This window comes from Hyaena hyaena, unplaced genomic scaffold (assembly GCF_003009895.1).
Source record: "Hyaena hyaena isolate Hyena2069 unplaced genomic scaffold, ASM300989v1 scaffold_4, whole genome shotgun sequence".
Taxonomy (NCBI): Eukaryota; Metazoa; Chordata; class Mammalia; order Carnivora; family Hyaenidae; genus Hyaena; species Hyaena hyaena.
Genome location: NW_024080636.1, coordinates 4,019,447 through 4,041,217, shown reverse-complemented (window position 1 = coordinate 4,041,217; position 21,771 = coordinate 4,019,447). Strand labels below are relative to the sequence as shown.

At 42.2% G+C, this 21,771-nt stretch overlaps 1 protein-coding gene across 6 annotated transcripts in view; it reads left to right on the top strand.

The window, feature by feature from the left end:
• EFCAB6 (EF-hand calcium binding domain 6) overlaps nt 1-21,771 on the top strand; it is a 239,900-nt gene that overhangs the window by 75,567 nt on the left and 142,562 nt on the right. For all 6 annotated transcript variants that reach the window (XM_039236383.1, XM_039236388.1, XM_039236406.1 and 3 more), the window contains 2 exons: nt 5,970-6,094; nt 12,744-12,892. In XM_039236383.1, the coding sequence (XP_039092314.1) occupies nt 5,970-6,094; nt 12,744-12,892 (274 nt within the window). The remainder of the gene's footprint in view (nt 1-5,969; nt 6,095-12,743; nt 12,893-21,771) is intronic.

The following is a 21,771-nucleotide window of genomic DNA, read 5'->3' as shown; positions in this document are numbered from 1 at the left end:
TTTGTTTTCGCTATGTCTAGCAACTTTGGAATTTATCCTGGATATAGTAAATTTTGCATCGTAGAGCCTGTGGATTCTGTTACGTTCCCCTGAAGAATTTTTAGCAGGCAGTTTATGCAGCTACACTCAGACTCTAGTCTTTGTCCTCTGAGGACTTTAACGCTTGAAATCTCTGTTTTGCTCTCTTAGCCTTAGCTGGGCGTCTTATTGTCTGCTCCATAGATCTTGTTCAGGGACTAGCCAAAGACTTTGGAAGTCCTCCTCTATGCCTTTCGTTCTGGTCTTTCCTCACTTTCATACTTTCCAGGTGCTGGGTAGTCCTGAACTCTGTCTTCTGATTCCTAATGCCAGCAGGATGCTGGGTCTATATCCAAATTCTATCCATTTAGCATCATTTCCGCTTGATATCTGCCCCCAGGCAAAAAGCCAAATAGCAAGCCGTGCATCAAGAGTTACTCTCTTTTTCCAAGTGTCAACTCCAGTTGATGTCAGTTGCTCTCTAGTGCCTTCAGTTTTGTGTTTATATTTTGGCCAGAGTTTGTACTTATATCTGCTGGGAGGATAGTTCAATAGGAGCCAAGTCACCATAGTTGGAAGCAAAGCTTTCTGGCTGCCCATATACAGTTTCTCCTTGGGGCTCCTAGGTGGCTCAGTCAGCTAAACGTCCGGCTTCGGCTCAGGTCGTGATCTCACGGTCCATGGGTTTGAGCCTCACGTTGGGCTCTGTGCTGACAGCTCAAAGCCTGGAGCCTGTTTCGCGTTCTGTGTCTCCCTCTCTCTGCCCCTCCCATGCTCACGCTCTGTTTCTCTGTCTCAATAAACAAACATTTTTTAAAAATTAAAAAAAAAGAGTTTCTTCTTGCTTCAGTCTATGCTGGTAGTTTTTTTTTTTTTCTTTCTAATTTCTACTATTTTTTTCTTTTGTTTATTTCCTTAGGTATTGTAAGAAGGTGAGCTCTATAATACAATTTCATTTACAATGTGGGAATCTTATGTTTCCCCCCATTTCGTAATCAACAATTGGCAACGTTTTTATTTTTGTTTGTGAGGGATATGTAAAATAATGACACATCTCACAATGAAAGCCATTTTTTATTTGATTTAATATGAGATAAACATATATATATATATATATATATATATATATATATATATATATATTGCTGTGTATATTCCTGTTCCTTCAGGTTCTTATTGCTGCTTCTTAACTGGTGTCATTGTCTGCAGCCTGGGCCTATTCCGATCTGTCTTCTATACCCCAGTCGTAGAGATCATCTTAAAATAAAATCTTACTCATGCCAATTTTACCACTGAATACTTCCTCTATAACTTTTATAATTGAAATTCCAATCATTCAGTTAGAAGGCAAAATCTTTTCTGTGGATGTTCTAACTTAAAGATACACAGAGATACACAGGGGACCCAAGCAACGCAGGTTTGAACAGTACAGCTCCATATGTACACAGAGCTTTTATAGAACAGTACTGTCAGTGTATTTTCTCTTCCTTATGCTTTTCTTAACATCTTCTTTTCTCTTTCTAACTTTATTGTGAGAATACAGCATATAATATATAGGACATACAAAATATGTGTGAATCAACTGTTGATGCTTTCAGTAAGACACCTAGTCAACAGTAGGCTATTAGTTAAGTTTTTTGGGGGAGTCAAAATTTGCATGCAGACTTCTGACTGTGCTGGGGTTGGAACCCCTAATCCTTGTGTTGTTCAAGGGTCAGCTGTAGCAACTTGGGGCTATGGGCCGCATTATATGAAAGCTCTACACCGAGGCTGTCAGCAGAGGCCTATTTGTTGGTATGTCGTGGGAAGGGACGAGTCACTGACATCAGCTGGGCATCGTTCCCACCGCCATCCTTACCGGTTCAAAATCCTCGGCCCCCAAGTGCGACTCTTATGGCACCAGCATATTCTTTCTGGGTTGGCTTCTAATGGAAATCATTTTATTTGGGCCATGGCTTGGCTAATTTGAGTTCCCACCTTACTAACTGGTTTTGGGAAAAGCCAGGACAACTGAGGCTGGTTGTTCAGGGCGGCAATCCAACGAAGAAGACAGTGACGTTAAATGGAGCAGCTCAAGGGTCATTTCTAGGTTTTGATTTATCTTCTAATTTGTGTCTGTGTAAGTCATAAAGAAGTAGGTCTTCCTGTCTCGCTGACCCAGCTTCCGTAAGATTGCCGCATTAGGAGCGAGACCTTTATCCTATCTGCTCACTTGCTTCTCTCTCTCTTACTTGTCTCTCTCGTCATTTTGGCTCTTTGAAGCTTGTCCTCCAGTAGATTTCTTGTGAAGTGCTCATGGAAATGATAGTCTCTGATTTCTTACAGTCTGTATGTGGCCTAGTCTAAAAAATCATTTGATAAAATCCTTAGCTCAGATTTTCATTCCTTAAGGATCTTAAATATCTTTACCCATTGCCTCGTGATGGAAAGCTTTGCTGAAGAAAAGGTTGATGACAGACTGACTTTCTTTCCCTCGTTAGTGCCTTGTCCTTTTGTTCAGATAGCCAGAGAATTTTTTTGCTTTTTATTTAAAACCCAATAATTTTGCTAGAAGTTATGATGTTGGACACTTGTGACCGATTTTATAAGTATTTAGGTACTATTTGAATTGCTAGGTTTGAGTCTCTGTCATTTCAGGAAGACTCCTGGAATTGTATTTTTTAGCATCTGAACCATTCCACTGTTACGTTTTCTTTTCCAATGGTACATTTTGCATGTATCTTGGGTTCCTTTTCCTATCTTCTTTGTGAGACTATCACTTTCTTGCACACCTTCTTTCCTGCCTTCTCTTTTTGCTTCCTTGATACAATCTTTTTTTCTTTTTCACCTCCTGGAACTTTTGTTTATTTGATCTTGTGTTACTTCTAGTTCAGCCTTTATTTCTGGATTGATTTTATTTCTAATTTGCTTCGGGGCTCTATCATCGAATTTCAGAGTTTTTCTAACTCTGGTTGATACTAGTAGACTTTCTTGTCTCCTATCATTTAAAACATTTCTCATTCATCAGTAGGTAGCCCATGTGTACTGAGTGTCCTGTGAGCGAACTCTGTGGCATTTCTGTCTATTTCTTCTTGCAAATGGGGACCCAGAAGCACAAGCCTATGTAGCTAGTAACGGAAGGTTGCAGAGTCCGTGATCAGATCCAAAGTGAGTCCTCTCACTGTTGTACTATTTTCAGAGTTTCTGAACCTTCCTTTCGAGCCTCCACTGAGAAATACTTTTCTTGGCACTCCAGCCGTAAGGCACATGGACAGATAAGTAAATTCTAGACTGTTTCTGATTTTTCTAGAGTGAAATCTTTACTAGTGTTTAATAATATTTGTTTCCTATGTAGTGGTTTGGGGAAGATAGTCCCAAGAGAGCAATAATGTTAAAATGATGTATCCCGTGTGCATTTTCTCCCAAAATTTCACTCCCTTAGGTAAGCACATAACTCCACATATTTCTTTATATCTGTTTCTGTTTCTCATTCGAACTCCTGCTTTTCTCTCTTATCTATGAACTATAAATGAAAAGAATAAAATCTGCTCATGTAGGTTCCTTTTTGGAGAAAATGGGTCCTATAAGGACTGACTCGTTACCAAGAGCTGCTGGTGGGTTTGATGCTGTTCTTACCTCTGGCAGGGAGTCTGTATGTCATTTATTTGCAGCGACCATGACCTTTGACTTTTCTAAATATATAGAACTACATTTTCTGTTAATTTTGCATACTTCCAGTTTTGCTGTGTTTGTGTTCTTAAGAAGCCATCATCATCTTGGGCTTCTCTATCTAGTTATCAAGGGCACTCTCTATTTGGCACCTGAAGAAATGACATTGGGGGGGTGGGTTTCCTTTGTCTGCATCCGTGACACGAGTAAATGCCCCCCTTAAGCTTTGGATTTCCTCTCTACCCCATTTCAAATCAGCAAGGACCCTGCAGAGGAAATTTGGGGAAATTAACGGGTGGTGGGAATTGTTACTCTGGGTATGATTGAGGCCCGGCATAACTGTGACAGGAGAGATGCCTTTGAACATGGCTTGGTTGAGCTTCATAGCCAGCTTATGGCAGCAGTATAGCCGCATGGGCCCCTGAGGGCAGGCCTCACACCCCGGTGCCCCCCATCCTCCAGAGCTGGCATCCTGTTTACGGGAGCATGGGTGGGTTTCCCTCCATGTGCCCTGTGTCCCTGTGAACTGTCATTAGAGTGCCAGCGTCCCAGACTGGAGCCATTGCAGGGCACAGTGTCAGAAAGCCCAGGTGGAGAGCTCTGTGTGCCCAAGCGAGTCAGACCCTGGTTCTGTGGGTTGGCTTCCCCATTTCTCGACAAGGCTGTTGTGGTGTGTGTGCTCTGAGATCCCAGTTTCAAGTGCTTGGCTCACCGAGGCCACAGAATTCCAGACCACATTCTGGAAGAATGGCTGTGTATTTCATTATGTAGCCAGAGGGGTCTACTGGGGGAGGCTGTTTTTCTTTTTCTTTTCCCCTTCTTTTTTTTTTTTTTTTTTTTAGGTAGGCAACGGGATTCCAGAAGACTGGCAGTTTGTTAACTACAGCTGAGTCGTCGTAAGTGTGCTTAATTTGAGTGAAGCTTATTTGCAGACAGTTTAGGAAATAAATCTGGGAAACCATTTGTGATTCTTTGTAGTCGACTTTGAGGAAGAAAATGGCTATATTGTAGATTTATTTTATTCTTTTATTGTAGAAGTAATACATGCTTCCTGAAAAAAAACGCAGAAAATGCAAGAACACAAAAAACAATCCCTGCAATCCTACCCCCTGAATTTCCCCATTGTGTTCTTTTTGGTGTACTATCCTCCTAGATTTCTTTTCGGATGGATGGATGGATGGATGGATGGATGGATGGATGGATGGATGGGTAGGCGGGTGGATGGATGTGTGGATGGATGGATGGGTAGGTGGATGGATGGGTGGGTGGATGGATGGATGGCTAGGATGGCAAATACACAATGTAAGTATTAAAATGAAAATTAAATTATGCTAGTCATCTTTCTTTCAATCATGAAACAATATATATGAAGGAAAATTTTCCATGTTCACTAATTTAGACAGGCACCTTTGTTTTTAATGTCTGTGTGGTATTTTATAGGCTTGCGGAACCACAATTTATAAAACCAATCCTCTATTAATGGGCATTTAAATTGTTTCAGTTTTGTGAGTCTTTAAACAGTGCAAAAAAAAAAATCCTTACCCACATACCTTTGTTGAGTGGTCCTATAATTCTATTTGTGTAAAATTCTAAAAGGAGATTTAAAAGTATTCAGTTACCAAGTTTTCTATACAAAGGCCAAAACTGGTTTCTTTTTGTATCATTCTCTTTTATTCATGCTTATTTGGAAAAATATTGTTAACTTGTTCTAATTAGAGTTATGGTTACCAATGAGTTTGAGTACTTTTTTCATGCATTTGTTGGAATTTTCATTCTTTTTGTGGGAATTACCTGTTTATAACCTTTGTCTATGGTCTTTTGAGTATTTATTTTACTGATTCGTAAGAGCTACTTGCGCATCACAGCAATTAATCTATCGTTTTTCTCACTCATGTTTCTTTCATTGTGATCTGCGAGTGTGTGTTTTAACCAAACAAAAAAGATAAATATTTATATCATCAGGCTGAACCATTAGTTAAGTGATTTGGGGCTGTAATGTGCTTCTTGGAAAGGACTTCCCACCCAGAGATTGTGTTCTGTGTAATATTCATCTTAATTTTCTTCCACTGCTTTTGTGGTTTTATTTTTCTACTTGATGTACTGTCTCCCCTACCTAAGGTTTATCCTAGCACAAGCTAGCAAGTAGATTAATTTAACTTTTTTCTAAAACGTCCCGCCAGTTATTTCAACACCATTTGGGTTCACTCAAATTTTTGCCAGGCAGCTGATGATGAAAAGGAAACACTGAATATTTAAATGTATCTTTGACAACGTCAATAAATGAAAACTCTTTTTTTTAATAGAGGTCTCCTGGGAGAATCAATCTGTCAAAACTTCCAAAAGGGAGTGCCTTCACAGCCCAGTTTCATCTGAAGATGTCTGGGAAAACTACTCCCTAGAAGGAATTGAGAAGACCTTCTGCCAGGAGGTAAGAGAGTCTCCCTAGTGCCTGCGTTCTGTACGGTACGGACATAGGAGGTTGATAGCTGAGGAAAAGCCTTCGGTCTGGACATTACTTCTAAATGTTGTTTTGATCCTACCCCCACCTCCCTGGACCCTGAGGCCACCTCCAGCTAGTTGTGACAGTTCGTTGGTAATAGTACTGGAATGAGAGGCTGATTCCCAAGTCCCCCCTTCGTGCTACTCACATACTAAATCTGGTAAGAGACATTCAAGACTCCTGTAAGGACGCGAGACATCTTTACAGAGTAAAATAAAGGAAACCTTGAGTACATGAAGGTCTTTTTTGGTTCTTGGATGGGAAGATTCAAAATTAATGTCTGCTCTCCCTCTATCTAGATGGATATATATATATATATTTTTTTCTTTTGAAAAGTTATAATAGAGGACCACATAACAATATACCACATAAAATATAAAGGTATGATAATTAAGACTGTATGGCACTGGCCCAACAATCTGACATTCAAATTGATTTAAGACGGTAGTTGGGTAATGGAATTTAACATATGATATCAGGCATTCCATTTTTTTTTAATGCTTTTTTAAAATTTATTTCTGAGAGAGAGAGACAGCATGAGCAGGGGAGGGTCAGAGAGAGAGGGAGACACAGCTCTGAGCTGTTAGCACAGTGCGGTGCTCGAACCCATGAGCTGTGAGATCATAACCTGAGCTAAAGTTGGATGCTTAACTGACTGAGTCACCCAGGTTCCCTGATATCAGGCATTCCAATAAAGCGTGGTAGGGATGGGCAGTGGCTCATTCAGTAGTTATTATTGGAATAATTCACTAGCCAGCCATTGAGGGGGAAAAGTTTGTAACCTGCCATCCTTCACACCAAAAGAAATTCTATATGAATCAACTATTTAAATTTAAAAATACTGTGGGTGAAAATTTTTAATCTTGAAGTTGCAACTACCTTTTAAACATGATGTAAAGCCCAAAAGCCATAAAAAAAAGAAACTGATACATTTGATTACATTAAAATGAAAAGCTATTGTACAGCAAAACATGGCGCGCGTGCCATGTAAACCATAGACAAATAACAACTGTTGCTAAGGGGCGTTGAGCTTTGAAAAATGAACACAAAAGTTTTGGTAGAAAAATGTCCACGAGGAAAAAATGAACAGAAGCCAGTGTTGATCAAGGTGTTAGAGAAGTGAGTCTGTTAATACTGTGTTGGTAAATTAGTAAGGCTTTGTTTTCTCTCATTGTGGTTAATAAATTTATTGTTTTCATAAAACAGAACCATTACAAAATACATTAGTGTTACAAAAAAAGTAAGCAATTCTGAAAAGTACCAAGAAGAAAGTATAAATTATTCAAAATCCACCGCCCAGAAATAATCAAAGGCAACAACATTTGGTGAACATAATTCTCGGCCCGGCTCTATTCATATACATAGAAAGATGGTTGTCTCGGTGGGTGAGTGGGTGGCTACACAGATAGAAATAATTTTATAAGAAGAGAATCATGCTTTTTTTTTTTTATTTTTTTTACAAATAAGAGGTATTTAATGTAAACGTCTTTGAATTTACCAGAAGCAAAGGAGACATTGCCACCCTCTCCAACCTCATAATTAATCCTTTTGTGGGGCTGCCTGGGTGCAAGGCGGCGTCCTAAGCGCCCCAGGCTCTGTGAGCCAGGCCCTGTTATCATCCCTGCCTCAACTTGAGGAAACCGAGGCACGGAGAGGTTTATTGACGGGTTCAGAACTCCCCTGCCAGGAAGGCCTGGAGCCAAGTATAAAGCCATGTCCTTGCTGGCAGTGCTGCCTTCAAATGACGCCGAAGACATTTCTGCACTTTGGATAAATAGTTCTTTACCACAGGATATATGAGGTCCCAAAAGGGACTTTGAGACGAGAGGAGAGACTAAGAAAGCCATTAAGAGTTGCAGAAATTACGGCGTTTTTGAAGGATCTTTCGATCGCAGGCAGTACAGGCAGGCTCTCGCTTCCTGTGTTCCTTCCCACCTCACAAGTCTCGTTGTTTCTATTTTGTTCTTAGCCAGAGTTTACAATAATATTTACATTCTATTTCGGTCCTATAATTCCCCTAGTTGTTTGGCCTTTCTTGCGTACTTACGTGGGTTTAATGCACATGGCTATACTCCGGCGTTTACTGTGGTTAATCCCTTTCCAAGTTCATTATTTTGATTTATTTTCTGGCTGGCTGGATTTCATAGTCAAGTAATTTTCTTAAGAAAGGCTCATGGGGGCTTTACTCCCTTTGTTTTTTCATATTTGAGACTATCTGCCTCTTACTTTTCCACTAGAACAACTTGGCTGGGTATAATTCTTTCATCTTGCTTTCTTTTCTTCAAGATGTGTTAAGCACGGTGCTGTTGTCCTCTGGCATTGGGTGCTCTTGTTTTCATAAGTTTAGTTATTTATTTCAACAGAGAGAGAGTGTGTGTGAGCAGGGGAGGGGCAGAGAGAAAGGGAGGGTATCTTGTGCAGCCTCCACCAGCACAGAGCCCTATGAGGGGCTGGAACTCACAACCGTGAGATCATGACCTGAGCTGAAGTCAAGAGTTGGATGCTCAACTGACTGAGCCACCCAGGCGCCCCTGGCCTTGGGTGTCCTGAAGAAGCCTAAGTTCACTGATTTTTTCCCCCTTACCTGGATGCCTAAAGTATATATACTTTTTAAATCCTTGAAATTAAAAAGCAAAACTAAGCCATACTGGCATGGAGCATTTTGTTAAAGGTTTCCAGAACACAGCATGTGCTTTTGATGTACAGATTCAGCCCCTTGTTTTCAGAAAACTCCTCCTGTGTCACTAAAATCTTCTCCCGCCCTCTGTCCCTCTGTGTTCCCGGCATCTCTCCTTCCTTCGGTGTTACTCCCAGTTACCGTCACATTGGACCATCTTTGTCCTTGACAGCTGCCGTCTTCTCCCAACTTGGCTTCAGCCTTGTGTCTTTTTCCTCTGCCTTCGTTCAATCTTTCAAGCCATTCCTTTATTATTAATTTTAATTCAGACTTGCATCTTATGCTGCTGTTTCTAATTTGTTTATTAGGTCCTGTAATGATAATTATTTTTGTTTTCAATTTTCCTAGCATTGCAGTATCCCTTCTCTTTCATTGTTTTATCATTTTTTAATGCTTTTTATTTATTATTGAGACAGAGAGAAACAGAGCATGAGTGGGGGAGGGGTAGAGAGAGAGGGAGACACAGAATCCGAAACAGGCTCCAGGCTCTGAGCTGTCAGGATAGTTCCCGACGCTGGACTTGAACCACAAACCACGAGATAGTGACCTGAGCAGAAATCAGACGCTTAACTGACTGAACCACCCAGGCACCACCCCCCCCGCCATTGTTTTATCATCTTGACTTGAAGCTTTCTTAAAATAAATTCATAGACTTAGCTTCTTTTTATGGCATGAAACCTTTGTAGGTGATCGATCATGTGTCTATATTTTTTTTGTATTATGTTTCCTTATAGACTGGGTTCTTTGTCTTTTGCCTGATCTATCTTCCTTCCTTCCTTCCTTCCTTCCTTCCTTCCTTCCTTCCTTCCTTCCTTCCTTCTACCCTTCCTTCCCTCCTGCCTTTCTTTCCATATTTCTATAATTACAAAACCATTTATTCATCTGTCTTATACTTAGGATGAGATTTACCCTGTTCCTTTTTTTTTTGAGTTTATTTATTTTGAGAGAGAGCGAGCAAGCAGTTGAGAAGGAAAGGGGCAGAGAGAAAGAGAGAGAGGATCTCAAGCAGGCTTCGCACTGTCAGCGCAGAGCCTGATGCGGGGCTCGAACCCACAAACTGCAAGATCATGACCTGAGCCGAAATCAGCTGAACCGAAATCAAGAGTCAGACGCTCAACCGACTGAGCCACCCAGGTGCCCCTCCCCTATTCTCGATAGAGCTGTATTATTATTCTCACTGCTCTACAGTTTTCCATCATCTGCATATACACAAATTATACGTTCTCTTACAGATGGACATTTAGATTGCTTCCTGGCTGGTGCTGACCCCATGATGCCACTGTAAGTGGTGATATACGTATCTTTTGGAGCATGGGTACAAACATCTCTTTAGCAATTACACTTAGGAGTGGGATTATTTGCTAGGTTGTAGGGGACACACTCCTCAGCTTTAATTGGCAGTATCAAATTATTATTATTTTTGTTATCTATGTACTCTAGCTGTTCAGTTTCCCTCCACAGTGGAATGAGCTTTTTGCATAACTTTCTAGAGTTATATGTGTATATAATATTCAATCCACACTATATTCTTTTCTTTCTTTTTTTTTTTTTTGAGAGAGAGAGAGAGAGGGTACAGTGAAAGGGAGAGAGAGAGAAGGAATGAGAGAAGCAGAGCTCACCCATAGTGGGGCTCGAACTCACAAACCATGAGATTATGACCTGAGCTGAAGTCAGATGCTTAACTGACTGCTACAGCCAGGCGCCCGTCAGTTTCAAATTGTCTTTCAAAATATCAATTTACACTTCCACCGGAAGCCTGTGAGAAAGAATTCCTGTCATTCTACCTACTCAGCAATGCTTAATGTTATTAGATATTAACGCTTTTACAGTCTGATGCAGTTAGAATGACCTCTGAGCTATGATTTTAATCTCTGTATACCTTTCTGCTGATGTGTCAAAGCTTTTGACATTTTACAACCTTTCTTTCAAACATTTTTGTCAAAGGGGCATCTGGGTGGCTCAGTCGGTTAAGCGTCCAACTTTGGCTCAGGTCATGATTTCATGGCTTGTGGATTCGAGCCCCTCACTGGGCTCTGTGCTGACAGCTCAGAGCCTGGAGCCTGCTTCAGATTCTGGGTCTCCCTCTCTCTCTGCCCCTCCCCCACTTTCACACTGTCTCTCTCTGTCTCCCAAAAATAAATAAACGCTAAAAAGTTTATAAACAAATAAAAGGATACTGTAAATATGTATTAGTTGATACAGAAAAACAGTTCGTGATATTTTGTCAAATGAAAAAAAAAAAAAACATCTGTCAAATCTGAATGTATAGCCATGATCCCAATTTTGTAAAGTAGTATGTGTATATGATCATTTTGAGAGTTTCTGGAACACTATGTAAAAGAAATTGGATAGAGAGACTTCCAAGTATCTTTATGTCCTTTTTACTTTGCTGAATTGCTTGCATTTTTTCCTTTTATAAACAGTAAGCGTGAAAATTCCTTAAAGGTTTATACATGTCACCAAGATACTATTTCTGTTTCACACCCTGCTTTTTTCCTCAAAGCTCTTGATTATGTCAGAAACTCTCTCCTGAAAAAAATTCTCATTGGAGGGGTGCCTGCATGGCTCAGTCAGTTAAGTGACTGACTTTGGCTCAGGTCATGATCTTACAGCTTGTGGGTTTGAGTCCCACATCGGGCTCTGTGCTGACAGCTCAGAGGCTGGAGCCTGCTTCAGATTCTGTCTCTCCCTCTCTCTCTGCCCCTCCCCAACGTGTGCTCTGTGTCTGTGTCTGTCTCTCTCTCAAAAATAAATAAACATTTAAAAAAATTTTTTTAAATCTCATTGGAGACCAATGTCATTAAGATATTAGAAGCGGATCTCATTAATCTAGTAAATAAACGGAGACTATACTCCACCTCTGGTTCTGGCTTCTCTCTGTGAACCCACCTCCCCCAAAAGAGATAGGGGCAAATGTAGGCACATTTTGGGTTAGTTCTGTGCAACTTCCTAAGAAGTCTAGGCCCTGCGATTCTCCAAATATTTTTAAAGACTTTCCTGTTAGATTTCTGATGTTCCTGTGCAAGCTATGGAAATGTGCATGAATCTGCTTCTTATTCCTTTAGTGGCTGGAGACTTTTGTACATATATTTCCATGTTTCAGCAGGTTTTATTTTGTTTCTGTTTTTGTTCTAAGAAAGTCATCTTATACCCCAAGTTGATGGTAATTTTGCTTCTCACTGAAGTTAGGAAAAACCAAATTCAGACAAAGCGGAGAGGGTTGGAAATATTGGAGAATATTGTTACTACTCAATAACAAACAGCAGGAAAAACCTTTGGAATAAAACCAATCTTCATAGTATTTTTATGAGTCATATAAAAATCAGTGGTTAACCCACTCTACTGATTTTAGAAGTCCCATAAAGCAAAGCCCATTCACCCTGATTCTTTGTGATTCCCCACTAAAAAAAGAGAAAGAAATGCACCATGTGTACTCTGTCGGTGCAATCTTTATATTAGTGATTTTCTTTACTCTAAAAAACTACTTCTGTTTTTAATAAAATGTTGCTGCCTTTCTTGTTTGATTGACCTGATTTAATCAGGAGAAGCCTAGCATGGGCTCGCGGTAGGAAAGGCTTGAAAGTATATTAAGAAAGATGCATCAAACTGGCAGAGCCACCGAATACTTTTAGCTCTGAAATTTGAGGTGGATCTATTATATGTGCTGTTCTTCCCAGAGAAACTTGTCTACCCTGTCAGTTGAGTAGCAGTGACTGGGGATAGCGTTCTGTAGCGAGCTCATCAATTAAACATTTAAAGTTCCGTACATGCCATCATAACCTTTTTGATCAGTTTTTGGAGGGGGAACATGTGACGAGGTCTTGGTAAAAATAAGCTGGTGGAATAACGCTGTGAAGTGGATTTCTGTGAATGCAACGCTCGAATTTTTATTCCCTGCAGCTTTCCAAGTCCTATGGAAAGGTTGAAAAAGCCCTGAGTGCAGGGGACCCCTCTCAAACTGGCTATGTGTCTTTGAATTACCTAAAGATCGTCTTTGACACCTTTGTATACCGATTACCGAGGAGGACTTTTATCCAGTTAATGAAGAGGTAAGAGTTCCATTGTTTCCTTGACACTCCTCCCTCCCCACCCCCCATCCCCCCCCCCGCCCCACCGCAAAACGTCAGCCAGGAGAATACAGCACAGCTTCATTTATTTTTTATCAATGTCTTCTACTTTTTTTTTTTTTTAGTGAAAATTTCAAACACATGCAAAAGTAAGGAGAATAATATAATGAAGCCACTAGTGTACTCAGCTTCAGCATTCAACTCATGGTCAATCATTTATCTTCTTGCCCATTTTTCCTTAACCCCAGATATTTTTGAAACGAATACCAGACATCATCTTTCATTGAAAAGATCTCACTATGTCTTTCTAAAAGATAAGAAGTCTTAAAATTTTTTTTTAATGTTTTCTTTTTGAGAGAGGGAGAGAGTATGAGCGGGAAGGGGCAGAAAGAGAGGGAACCACAGAATCTGAAACGAGCTCCAGGCTCTGAGCTGTTAGCACAGTGCCTGACGTGGGGCTCAAACTCTCAAACCATGGGATCATAACCTGAGCCAAAGTCAGACGCTGAACCAACTGAGCCACCCAGGCACCCCAAGAAGTCTTTTTAAGACCATGGTGGAAATACTGGTTTCACACCTAATTAGAATTATCAGTAATAGTAATCAATATCCAGCCAGGGTTCAAAATCCAGATTTTCTTTTACAGTTTGAGTCAGGATCCAAATGAGGTCTGTACATTACAATAGATTGATTTGCCACAGTTCTTTTTTTGATCTGCAGGGTCTCTGTCCATTTGTTAATTTGTTCCCTTACGACGCATTTGTAGACGTCTGGATTGTTTATTATGTGGAATTTCTTGCAACCGACATCTGACTGATCTACAGTGACATTTAACACATTCTCCTGTCTCCCTCTCCCAGCCTGCCCTGTCCCTAAATGGACAGACATACAGATAAATCTTCACTTGTTCCAGCAAGAATACTTCACAGGTCGTGGCAAGCCTATGTGGACTGGTTGTCTCTCTTTTCGTGGTGTTAGCAGCCGTGGTTGAAAGCACTTCTACCCACGAATTCACGGATTATAAGGCAGTGATATTTCACATCTATCCTTTCTTCTTTTATTGGTTGGAGTTCTTCTGTAATGAAAGCTTTCCCTCTTCAACTACTTGGTGACAGTGAGACACAGTCTAAGAAAGGCACAATGTCCTTGGTCCTTTCCCTTCACTTACTACCTTCCAAAATAATGAATTGTTTCCTTAGCATACTCCATAAGTGAGCTATGAGTGGTTTTTCTTAAGTTATCACAAACTCACAAATGTAAACATATTTGATGTGTTTCAAGTCACCACTCGTCTCACAGCTACTCAGTCTGTTCCATCTTGGCCAGTGGGACCTCCTCAATTGGCTCCTGAGACCTGTCGGTGTGACCCTGATCGTTCCCGATAGCTCTCTTCCTTTCTGATATGACAACATACTGCTGGCTCTTCTGGGACCTCTCTTGCTCCCAACCTGGAATCAGCCATTTCTCTAAGGACCAGGATAATTGGTGGACACCTCGAGAGACCAGAAAGGAGAGTTAAGAGAGAAGAAGGGAAAAATAGAATTAAGCGAGGCCAGCTAGATCCCTTCTCCACAGCCTCCTCTTTCCTTCTCGGAGATGATCCCCGTGAATTGCCACCATGGCTTCTAGAGTAAAAGGCAAGGTTTGGCCCTAGGAGTGAGTATCTCTATGGCTCAGAAGACAGCTGTTTTTTTCTGCGTGTCCATGGTGACAATTTATAGGAATTGCTTCATTGAATAACTAAAGTCACATAGTAATTTCTTTTTATTTCATTTTCAAAATTACACAAGTCATAATTTAATAGCCATAATAAAAATAAAAAGCAAAAAGTCACAATCCACCTTCTATAACAGATTTACTGTGTTCATGTTTCCACAATCCCTTCACCTGTATCTGCGTACATATATAATTTTTACGTGTTTGTAATGAAAGTACTTCTATAGTTTTACATCGTGCTTTTCAAATAGGAATACCTAGTATAGACACTCATCCTATTGGGTTCATAGTCTTCCAACTTATAATTTTAATGGATGCATATTGAGTCCCTTTCTCTGCCAGACATTGTGGGAGGTGCTAAGAATGCAGAAATAAATAACAAATAGCCCCACAGCAGTGGGGCTCACCAGCGGAATGGCAGCTATGAAGACCACAGTGGGCGTGCAGAGTATACTTGTCAGGATGCTAAGGGCAGCCAGAGTCCGCACTGTTGTGACAACATGTTCTGACCAGGGACCCAGGGATTTCTGACTCGTGCCCTCTGTCATGTTCACCCAGAATTCCCAGTAGAACTGGGAACAAGGGAACAACAGCGAGGTGAATACCCAAGTACTGATATTTTGAATTTTTTGTAATGTTCATTATTCATTTTTGAGAGACAGAGACAGAGTGTGAGTGGGGGAGGAGCAGAGGGAGGGAGACGCAGAATCTGAAGCAGGCTCTAGGCTCTGAGCTGTCAGCACAGAGCTCAATGTGGGGCTTGAACCCATGAACTGTGAGATCATGACCTGAGCTGAAGTTGGACGCTTAACGAACTGAGCCCCCCAGGCGCCCCCAAGTTCTGATATTTTGAATTATAAATTAAGTTTGTTTTCTGGTGCACATATCTGCCAGTAAGGGTTTGCTCTGTGTTCCTGATCACGTGTTCCCTTTTTAATTATGTAGTAACCTTTCTATCCCTGATACTGGCTTTCATGGTCTATCTTATCTGATACTAAAATACCCGTAACAGTTTTCTTTGGATTAGTATTTGTCTAATACTTTACTAATACGGTATATCTTTACTCCCTCTTTTCTTGTCACTCTTTATATTTTAAGTGTGTTTCTTGTAAAACAGCATATCTGTATTTTAAAAATTCCAAAATGTACATCTTGGCCTCTTTAGCAGGAAATGTAGCCTGTTTCCATTTATTGTGACGGGCATGGATTTTTTCCCCCTCTACCACCGTATTGTTAACCGTCTCTGATTTCTCGGCTCTGTCTTTTTCTTTCTCTCCTCCATCGTGTTTGGCTCTGTCTGACTTTTCCTTCTCATACTTTTTTTCTATTTCTATCTCATACTTTTATTTCTATTACCCGTACATTTTTAACATGTGTTCTCGACTTATAAAGCCTAAAGTTCACAGTAGTTCTACCATCCTGAATAAAACGAGCAGCTTCAACTTACATGTTACCAATGGCCAATGTTTTGATGTAGCCTTGTTTTGACAATACCCAAATTAGTCATTACTGTTGTATTTTTTATACAGTCATGTTTGTTCAGGTTTTCCCATGTTTACCAGTCTGTTTGCCATCACTGCCTCTTAAATCTCACCCCTCTTTCAGAATTCAATTTCCCGAAGTATATCCTGTAGCCGTCCTTAAGTGAGGCGCTGTGAGTGGTGGTTTCAGTCTTGTTTTCTAAAATGTCTATTTTCCACTTATTCTTTAATGAAGATTTCGCAGGGAATACAATCCTTGTCTGAGAGCTATTCTCTCCTAGTGCTCCGGAGGCGTTCTTCCCGGTCCTCCGGCCTCCAGTGTTGCTGTTGAGAGTCTGCTGTTTAATTACCAGTACTTTCTAGGTGATCTGTTTTTCCTCCTTTCTGGTTGCCTTCAAGATTTTCCCTCTATTTTGTGTTGCTTTACAGTTTCCCCATGGTGCACCTTGCTATGAGATGTCTGTTTATTTAACCTTCCCAGCCACATGCTGTCTCATGGTGAGGATTAGTACTTTTCATGAATTCTAGAACATTCACAGCGGCTATTCTTTGAATATTGTCTCTACCCCATTCTCACTGGTCTTTTCTTCTCGAAGTCTTATTACATGTTCGTTGAATCTCCTCCTTCTCTTTTACCCTCGTCTCCTAGACAATCTGTCTGGGCTCCGTTCTGACTCTTTCCCCAGAATCTATTTTGGTTCACTCACTCTCTGACGTGCCAGTTCTCCTGGTCTCGCATTGCCCAGGCCCCCTGTGCCCCACTGGGCAGGAAACCCCAGCCTCCTAGCTCCAGCATGAGATCCCAAGGCTTCCTGTTGCACAGGCTGCTCTGTCCAGGTCTCATGCACTCCCCGGGCTCTCGTGGTGACAGCTCACATTCCCACTGCACCACAGTCTGTTCCCTCGTCTGTTCCCTCCACGCCTCTAGCACCTGTGCATTTCCCTTTCTTGTTTTCAGCTTCCGCCATATGTTTCAAAATAATTTTGGTGATATATGTATTCTAGCAGTTATTGCCATGTTTGATGTGTTTATGGATGTATTTCTGTGATTAGACCAGGAAGTTTGGGGAGAGATCCATGGTGTTGTTGGAAATCTTACCTTAATGGGTTCATGCTGGCTGGGAAGTCAGAAAAGTCTCCAGAGAGTTAACAGAACTGAATGGGAGCTTTGAGAAGTTAAGAGGAGCTTCCCACGTGAGCAGCCTGAGAAAGACCTTCCATCTGGAGGAAGCAAGCGACACGGCACAGGGGCTGTTGGATGGGGTCATGATCACTTGTTAGGGCTCCTTAAATATATGAATGTTTTGAATCATTTTACTGCATTTGAGTCTTTAGTTTCTTTTTAGTTTTGCCTATGTTTGTTCATTTGCTCAGCCAGCCCATAGATTGTTCTGGAGCCTGTACTGTCTAACCCTGCCCTGTCCTAGACACTAGGGCCTCATTGGAGAGAAGGATATGACCCCTGTCCTCAGAGAATGTTACCTGCTGGTGGGGGAGATGGCATGCACAGACATACCCATCATGAAAGGAAGGGTGCAGGGTGACAGGGCTGTAGTGAGGGTGATAGGGAGGACCACGGGCCCTCTGGACGGGCTCTGGAAGGGCCTCTCTGCAAAGATGAGATTTAAACAAAGACCTGAGACACCTGGAGGGGAGCGCTGGGAAGGGCTTCCTGCGGGCAGTGGTCTGGGGCCTGGCAGGGGTCAGCTCGCAGGAGGGAGCGGGAAGTGAGGTAGAGGGCAGGCAAGGGCCTGGGCAGGGACTGGGGCCGTGGTCGTTGCTGAGGGGGTCAAGGATAGGCTTTGAGTCAGATTCGAGGCCAGAGCGTGAATGCTTTGGTGCATTTCTATGAGGATTGCCAATCGCTCTCTGAAAAGATAGTAGTGATTTATATTGCCGTCAACATCGTGTGAGTGTTCTAGTTTCATATTCTTCCCAGCATTGAATATTAACGTTGTTTTAAAATATTGATAGCTTAAGAGGTATAAAATGGTGCCTCATTATTGTTTTAATTTATGTTTCTTGGAGCGATATGGAGCACGGACATTTCCACAAGCCTGTGCGCGGAGCATATGTCCCCTGACGTGAATTCGCCTCACGTCCTGATTGGTTAATGTCCCCACTGATGGTTTTGTAAGTCCATTTTATCACCTTTTTGTTTAACAATTTTTTTATAATTAATTAATTATTAAGAGAGAACCCTTTTCTGTCATAAACAGAATATTTTCTTATAGCTGTTTTTCCCAGCTTGTGGCTTCCCTTTCACGTACGTGCTACCTCCTTCTTTAGAAGTTTACATTTTAACATAATCAAATACATTAATCTTCTTTTGGGATGGCTTCTGTTGCTTAATCTATAAATTCATCATTCTTACCCAGCCTTGAGAAAAACACTTTTGACTCCGCTTGTTTTTCTTATTCTTTGAAGACAAAACACTTTAATCCATCTTGATATAAGGTGGGTATCCAAATTAAAAAATTTTCCCCCCAAATAGATCATCTATTTTACTACAGACAATTGTTAAATAATTCTTTCCCCATTGTTTTTAATGTCTGCTTTGTCAGACATTCGGTTCTCTCCATAATTTGGTTTAATGTGTCCCAGTGTGTTCTATCAGCCTAGCTTTCTCTTGTACATGGACGTTTCCATACAGTGCTCTGTATACACTGACCCATGCGACCGCCCTTTCATTTTCTGTTTTACCTTTAGAAAGGACACTGGGTTCCCTGCACTGTCACAGTTATTTCTTGAATTTAGACAGTGACTGTTGAGGACTTATCAGTCATTATGTCACCTCCTAGGAAGAAAGAATCTGCCGGATTCTACCACGAAAGCATTGGCCCTCACGAAGCAGCCTCTAGAGGTGGGACTGGGAACCTGCAGCGAGTGACACTGTTTACTTCCCATGATGAGTCCATGATTGGGTTGGGCCAATTCTGTATGACTTTCATATCTAAAACATGACTGCAGAATTCACTTAAAAACCGTGGACACACATCTTCACAGCAGCAGTATTTGTAATTGCCCCAAACTGGAACCAGCCCAGTTGTCCTTGAGCAGGTGGTTGGATAAGTCAGCTGGTGCACCTGAACAGCAGCAGATTTCTCAGCAATAGGGAGGAATGAGCTATAGATGCGTACATACAACATGGACACATCTGTAAGACACGCAAAAGGAGCCAGTCCCAAAGGTCGCTGCTCTAGGATTCTGTCTCGGTGACAGAATTGTGGGAAAGGCAAGACTATAGGATCTGAGAAGAGGTGGGTGGTTTCCAGGACTCAAGGTGAGGGAGGCCTGACTGCAGAAGGGCAGCCGAGGGAGGTTGTGGGCTGATGGGGCCGCTCTCGGTGCGCCGGTGGTTATGTGAATCCATACGTGTGTCAAAACTCCTTAAAGTCTACACCAAAGGAAAAAGTCCATTTTAGTGCATTTTAATTTGCAAAATGAAAATTTTATTTTATTTTTTCCTTAAATAGTTTATTGTCAAGTTGGTTTCCATATAACACCCAGTGCTCATCCCAACAAGTGCCCTCCTCCGTGCTCATCACCCCCCTTCTCTCCCCCCACTCCCATCAGCCCTCGGTTTGTTCTTGGCATTCAAGAGTCTCTTATGGTTTGCCTCCCTCTCTCTCCCCAACTATTTTTCCCCTTCTTCTCCCGCTTTGTCCTCTGTTAACTTCCTCCTAATCCACCTATACGTGCAAACATATGGTATTTGTCCTTCTCTGCCTGACTTATTTCGCTCAGCATAACACCCTCAAGGTCCATCCATGTTGCTACACATGGCCAGATGTCATTCTTTCTCATTGCCATGGAGTATTCCATTGTGTAGATAAACCACATCTTCTTGATCCATTCGTCTGTTGATGGACACTTCGGCTCTTTCCATGATTTGGCTATTGTTGAGAGTGCTGCCATGAACATTGGGGTATATGTGCCCCTATGCATCAGCACTCCTGTGTCCCTTGGGTAAATTCCTAGCAGTGCTACTGCTGGATCATAGAGGAGTTCTACTGTTAATTTTTTGAGGAACCTCCCCACTGTTTTCCAGAGGGGCTGCACCAGTTTCCATTCCCACCAATAGTGTAGGTGGGTGCCCGTTTCTCCACATCCTCGCCAGCATCTAGAGTCCTCTGATTTGCTCATTTTAGCCACTCTGAGCGGTGTGACGTGGTATCTCAGTGTGGTTTTGATTTGTATTTCCCTGATGATGAGGTTTTAGGGCCAGGGAGCTGTACCATACCCTACTGTGGCTTCTTAATCTGGAACTGCACCTGTCAGGGGCCAGGCAGAAAGCAGATGGACATGAGTTCATTGAAGGATCCTTTACCCTTCTGAGGACAGGATGAAATGAAATCCATAGATGGGGAAGCATTGATCTCTGCTAGGCCTGAGGGGGCAGGAGAGGGAGCAGTTTCTGAAAGGAGTGAGATGGATGGCCAAGGAGAGGTCACCTGAGTGCTGGAAAGGTCTAAGGCCGAAGAATGTGGCCACTGCCACACTGCAGCCCAGCAGGGAGGGGGCTGGGGGAATAACTACCCGCTTTCTCCCTCCTCTTGCCTTCCAGTCTCCTGTGGTGCCTCCCACAGGCCAATGCATCTGAAAGCCAGGGGCACCAGGCGCCAGTCAAAGCACTCCCCACCCCCGGGGAGGGGCATGCAGAGTAGAGAAGGGTGGGGAATGGATCTGGATGGTCAGAGGAAGAATATCCAGTGCCATCTACCATTCTGAGCCTCAGCAGACTTTCAGGGATAAAAAAAAAAAAAAAACACCCTAAAAACCCTTGTCCTCTGTAGGGATGAAAATCTTGTATCGCCAAAGCAGGAGCTACTCAAAGTCCCGCCTCCTACCTGCAATTTAAATGTTAGCTACTGTCAGTGCTTTTTACATAAGGCCGTGGAGGAGGGGGGGTAGGAAAACACAAACAACATACAAAAGAGCCTCTCACATGACTGTAACTGGTCATGAGATCTGAGTTGATCATTACAGTGTCCTCCTTCCATCGTCCATTCTCTGCGCGCCCCCCCCCTTCTCTGCCAACACCTTTGCTGGACAGCGCTGCTCACCTGCCGGGGGACCCAACCTTCATTTCAGAGGATCTCAGTCCTTCGTGGTCATCTCTCTATTGGGCTTCCTCAGCCGACTTACAGCATGGAATGAGTTCCGTAGAACAGCCTCCTAACCCCTGGGGATTTCTTCTCAGCTGACTCTGTAGTTGAATCAGCAAGGTACCATCTGTTCTCTCGAGTCCGTTCTGGCGATGGGTTTTGTGGCAAAAGACAGGTGTATTCTGTGGAGCTGAGGTTGTCGTCACTCCCACCACCACCATCAGATGAATCCCTTAGTCAAACTCTGGTGTGCGGGACATCACTGTGATGGATAAAGCATTCTGGGGGTCCACGGATGATGGTGGTGACAGAAGGATTTCAGGCAGGGAAGGCAAATTTGTATCTGGGATACTTATGGAGACAAATCACTGTTCCCTCCATGATTAAAGGGGCCCAATGTAATCTTCGCCAGGTGACTGGAAAGCCCACCTGGAGAAAGGGGGCATAGGAGGGCTCTGCGCTGGCTTGGCCGTCGTTGGCAAGCTGTGTACTTAGCTGAGCAGTAGCCTGCTCAGCTTTAGTGATGAGAAGTCCGTATTTTCAGACCAATGCACAG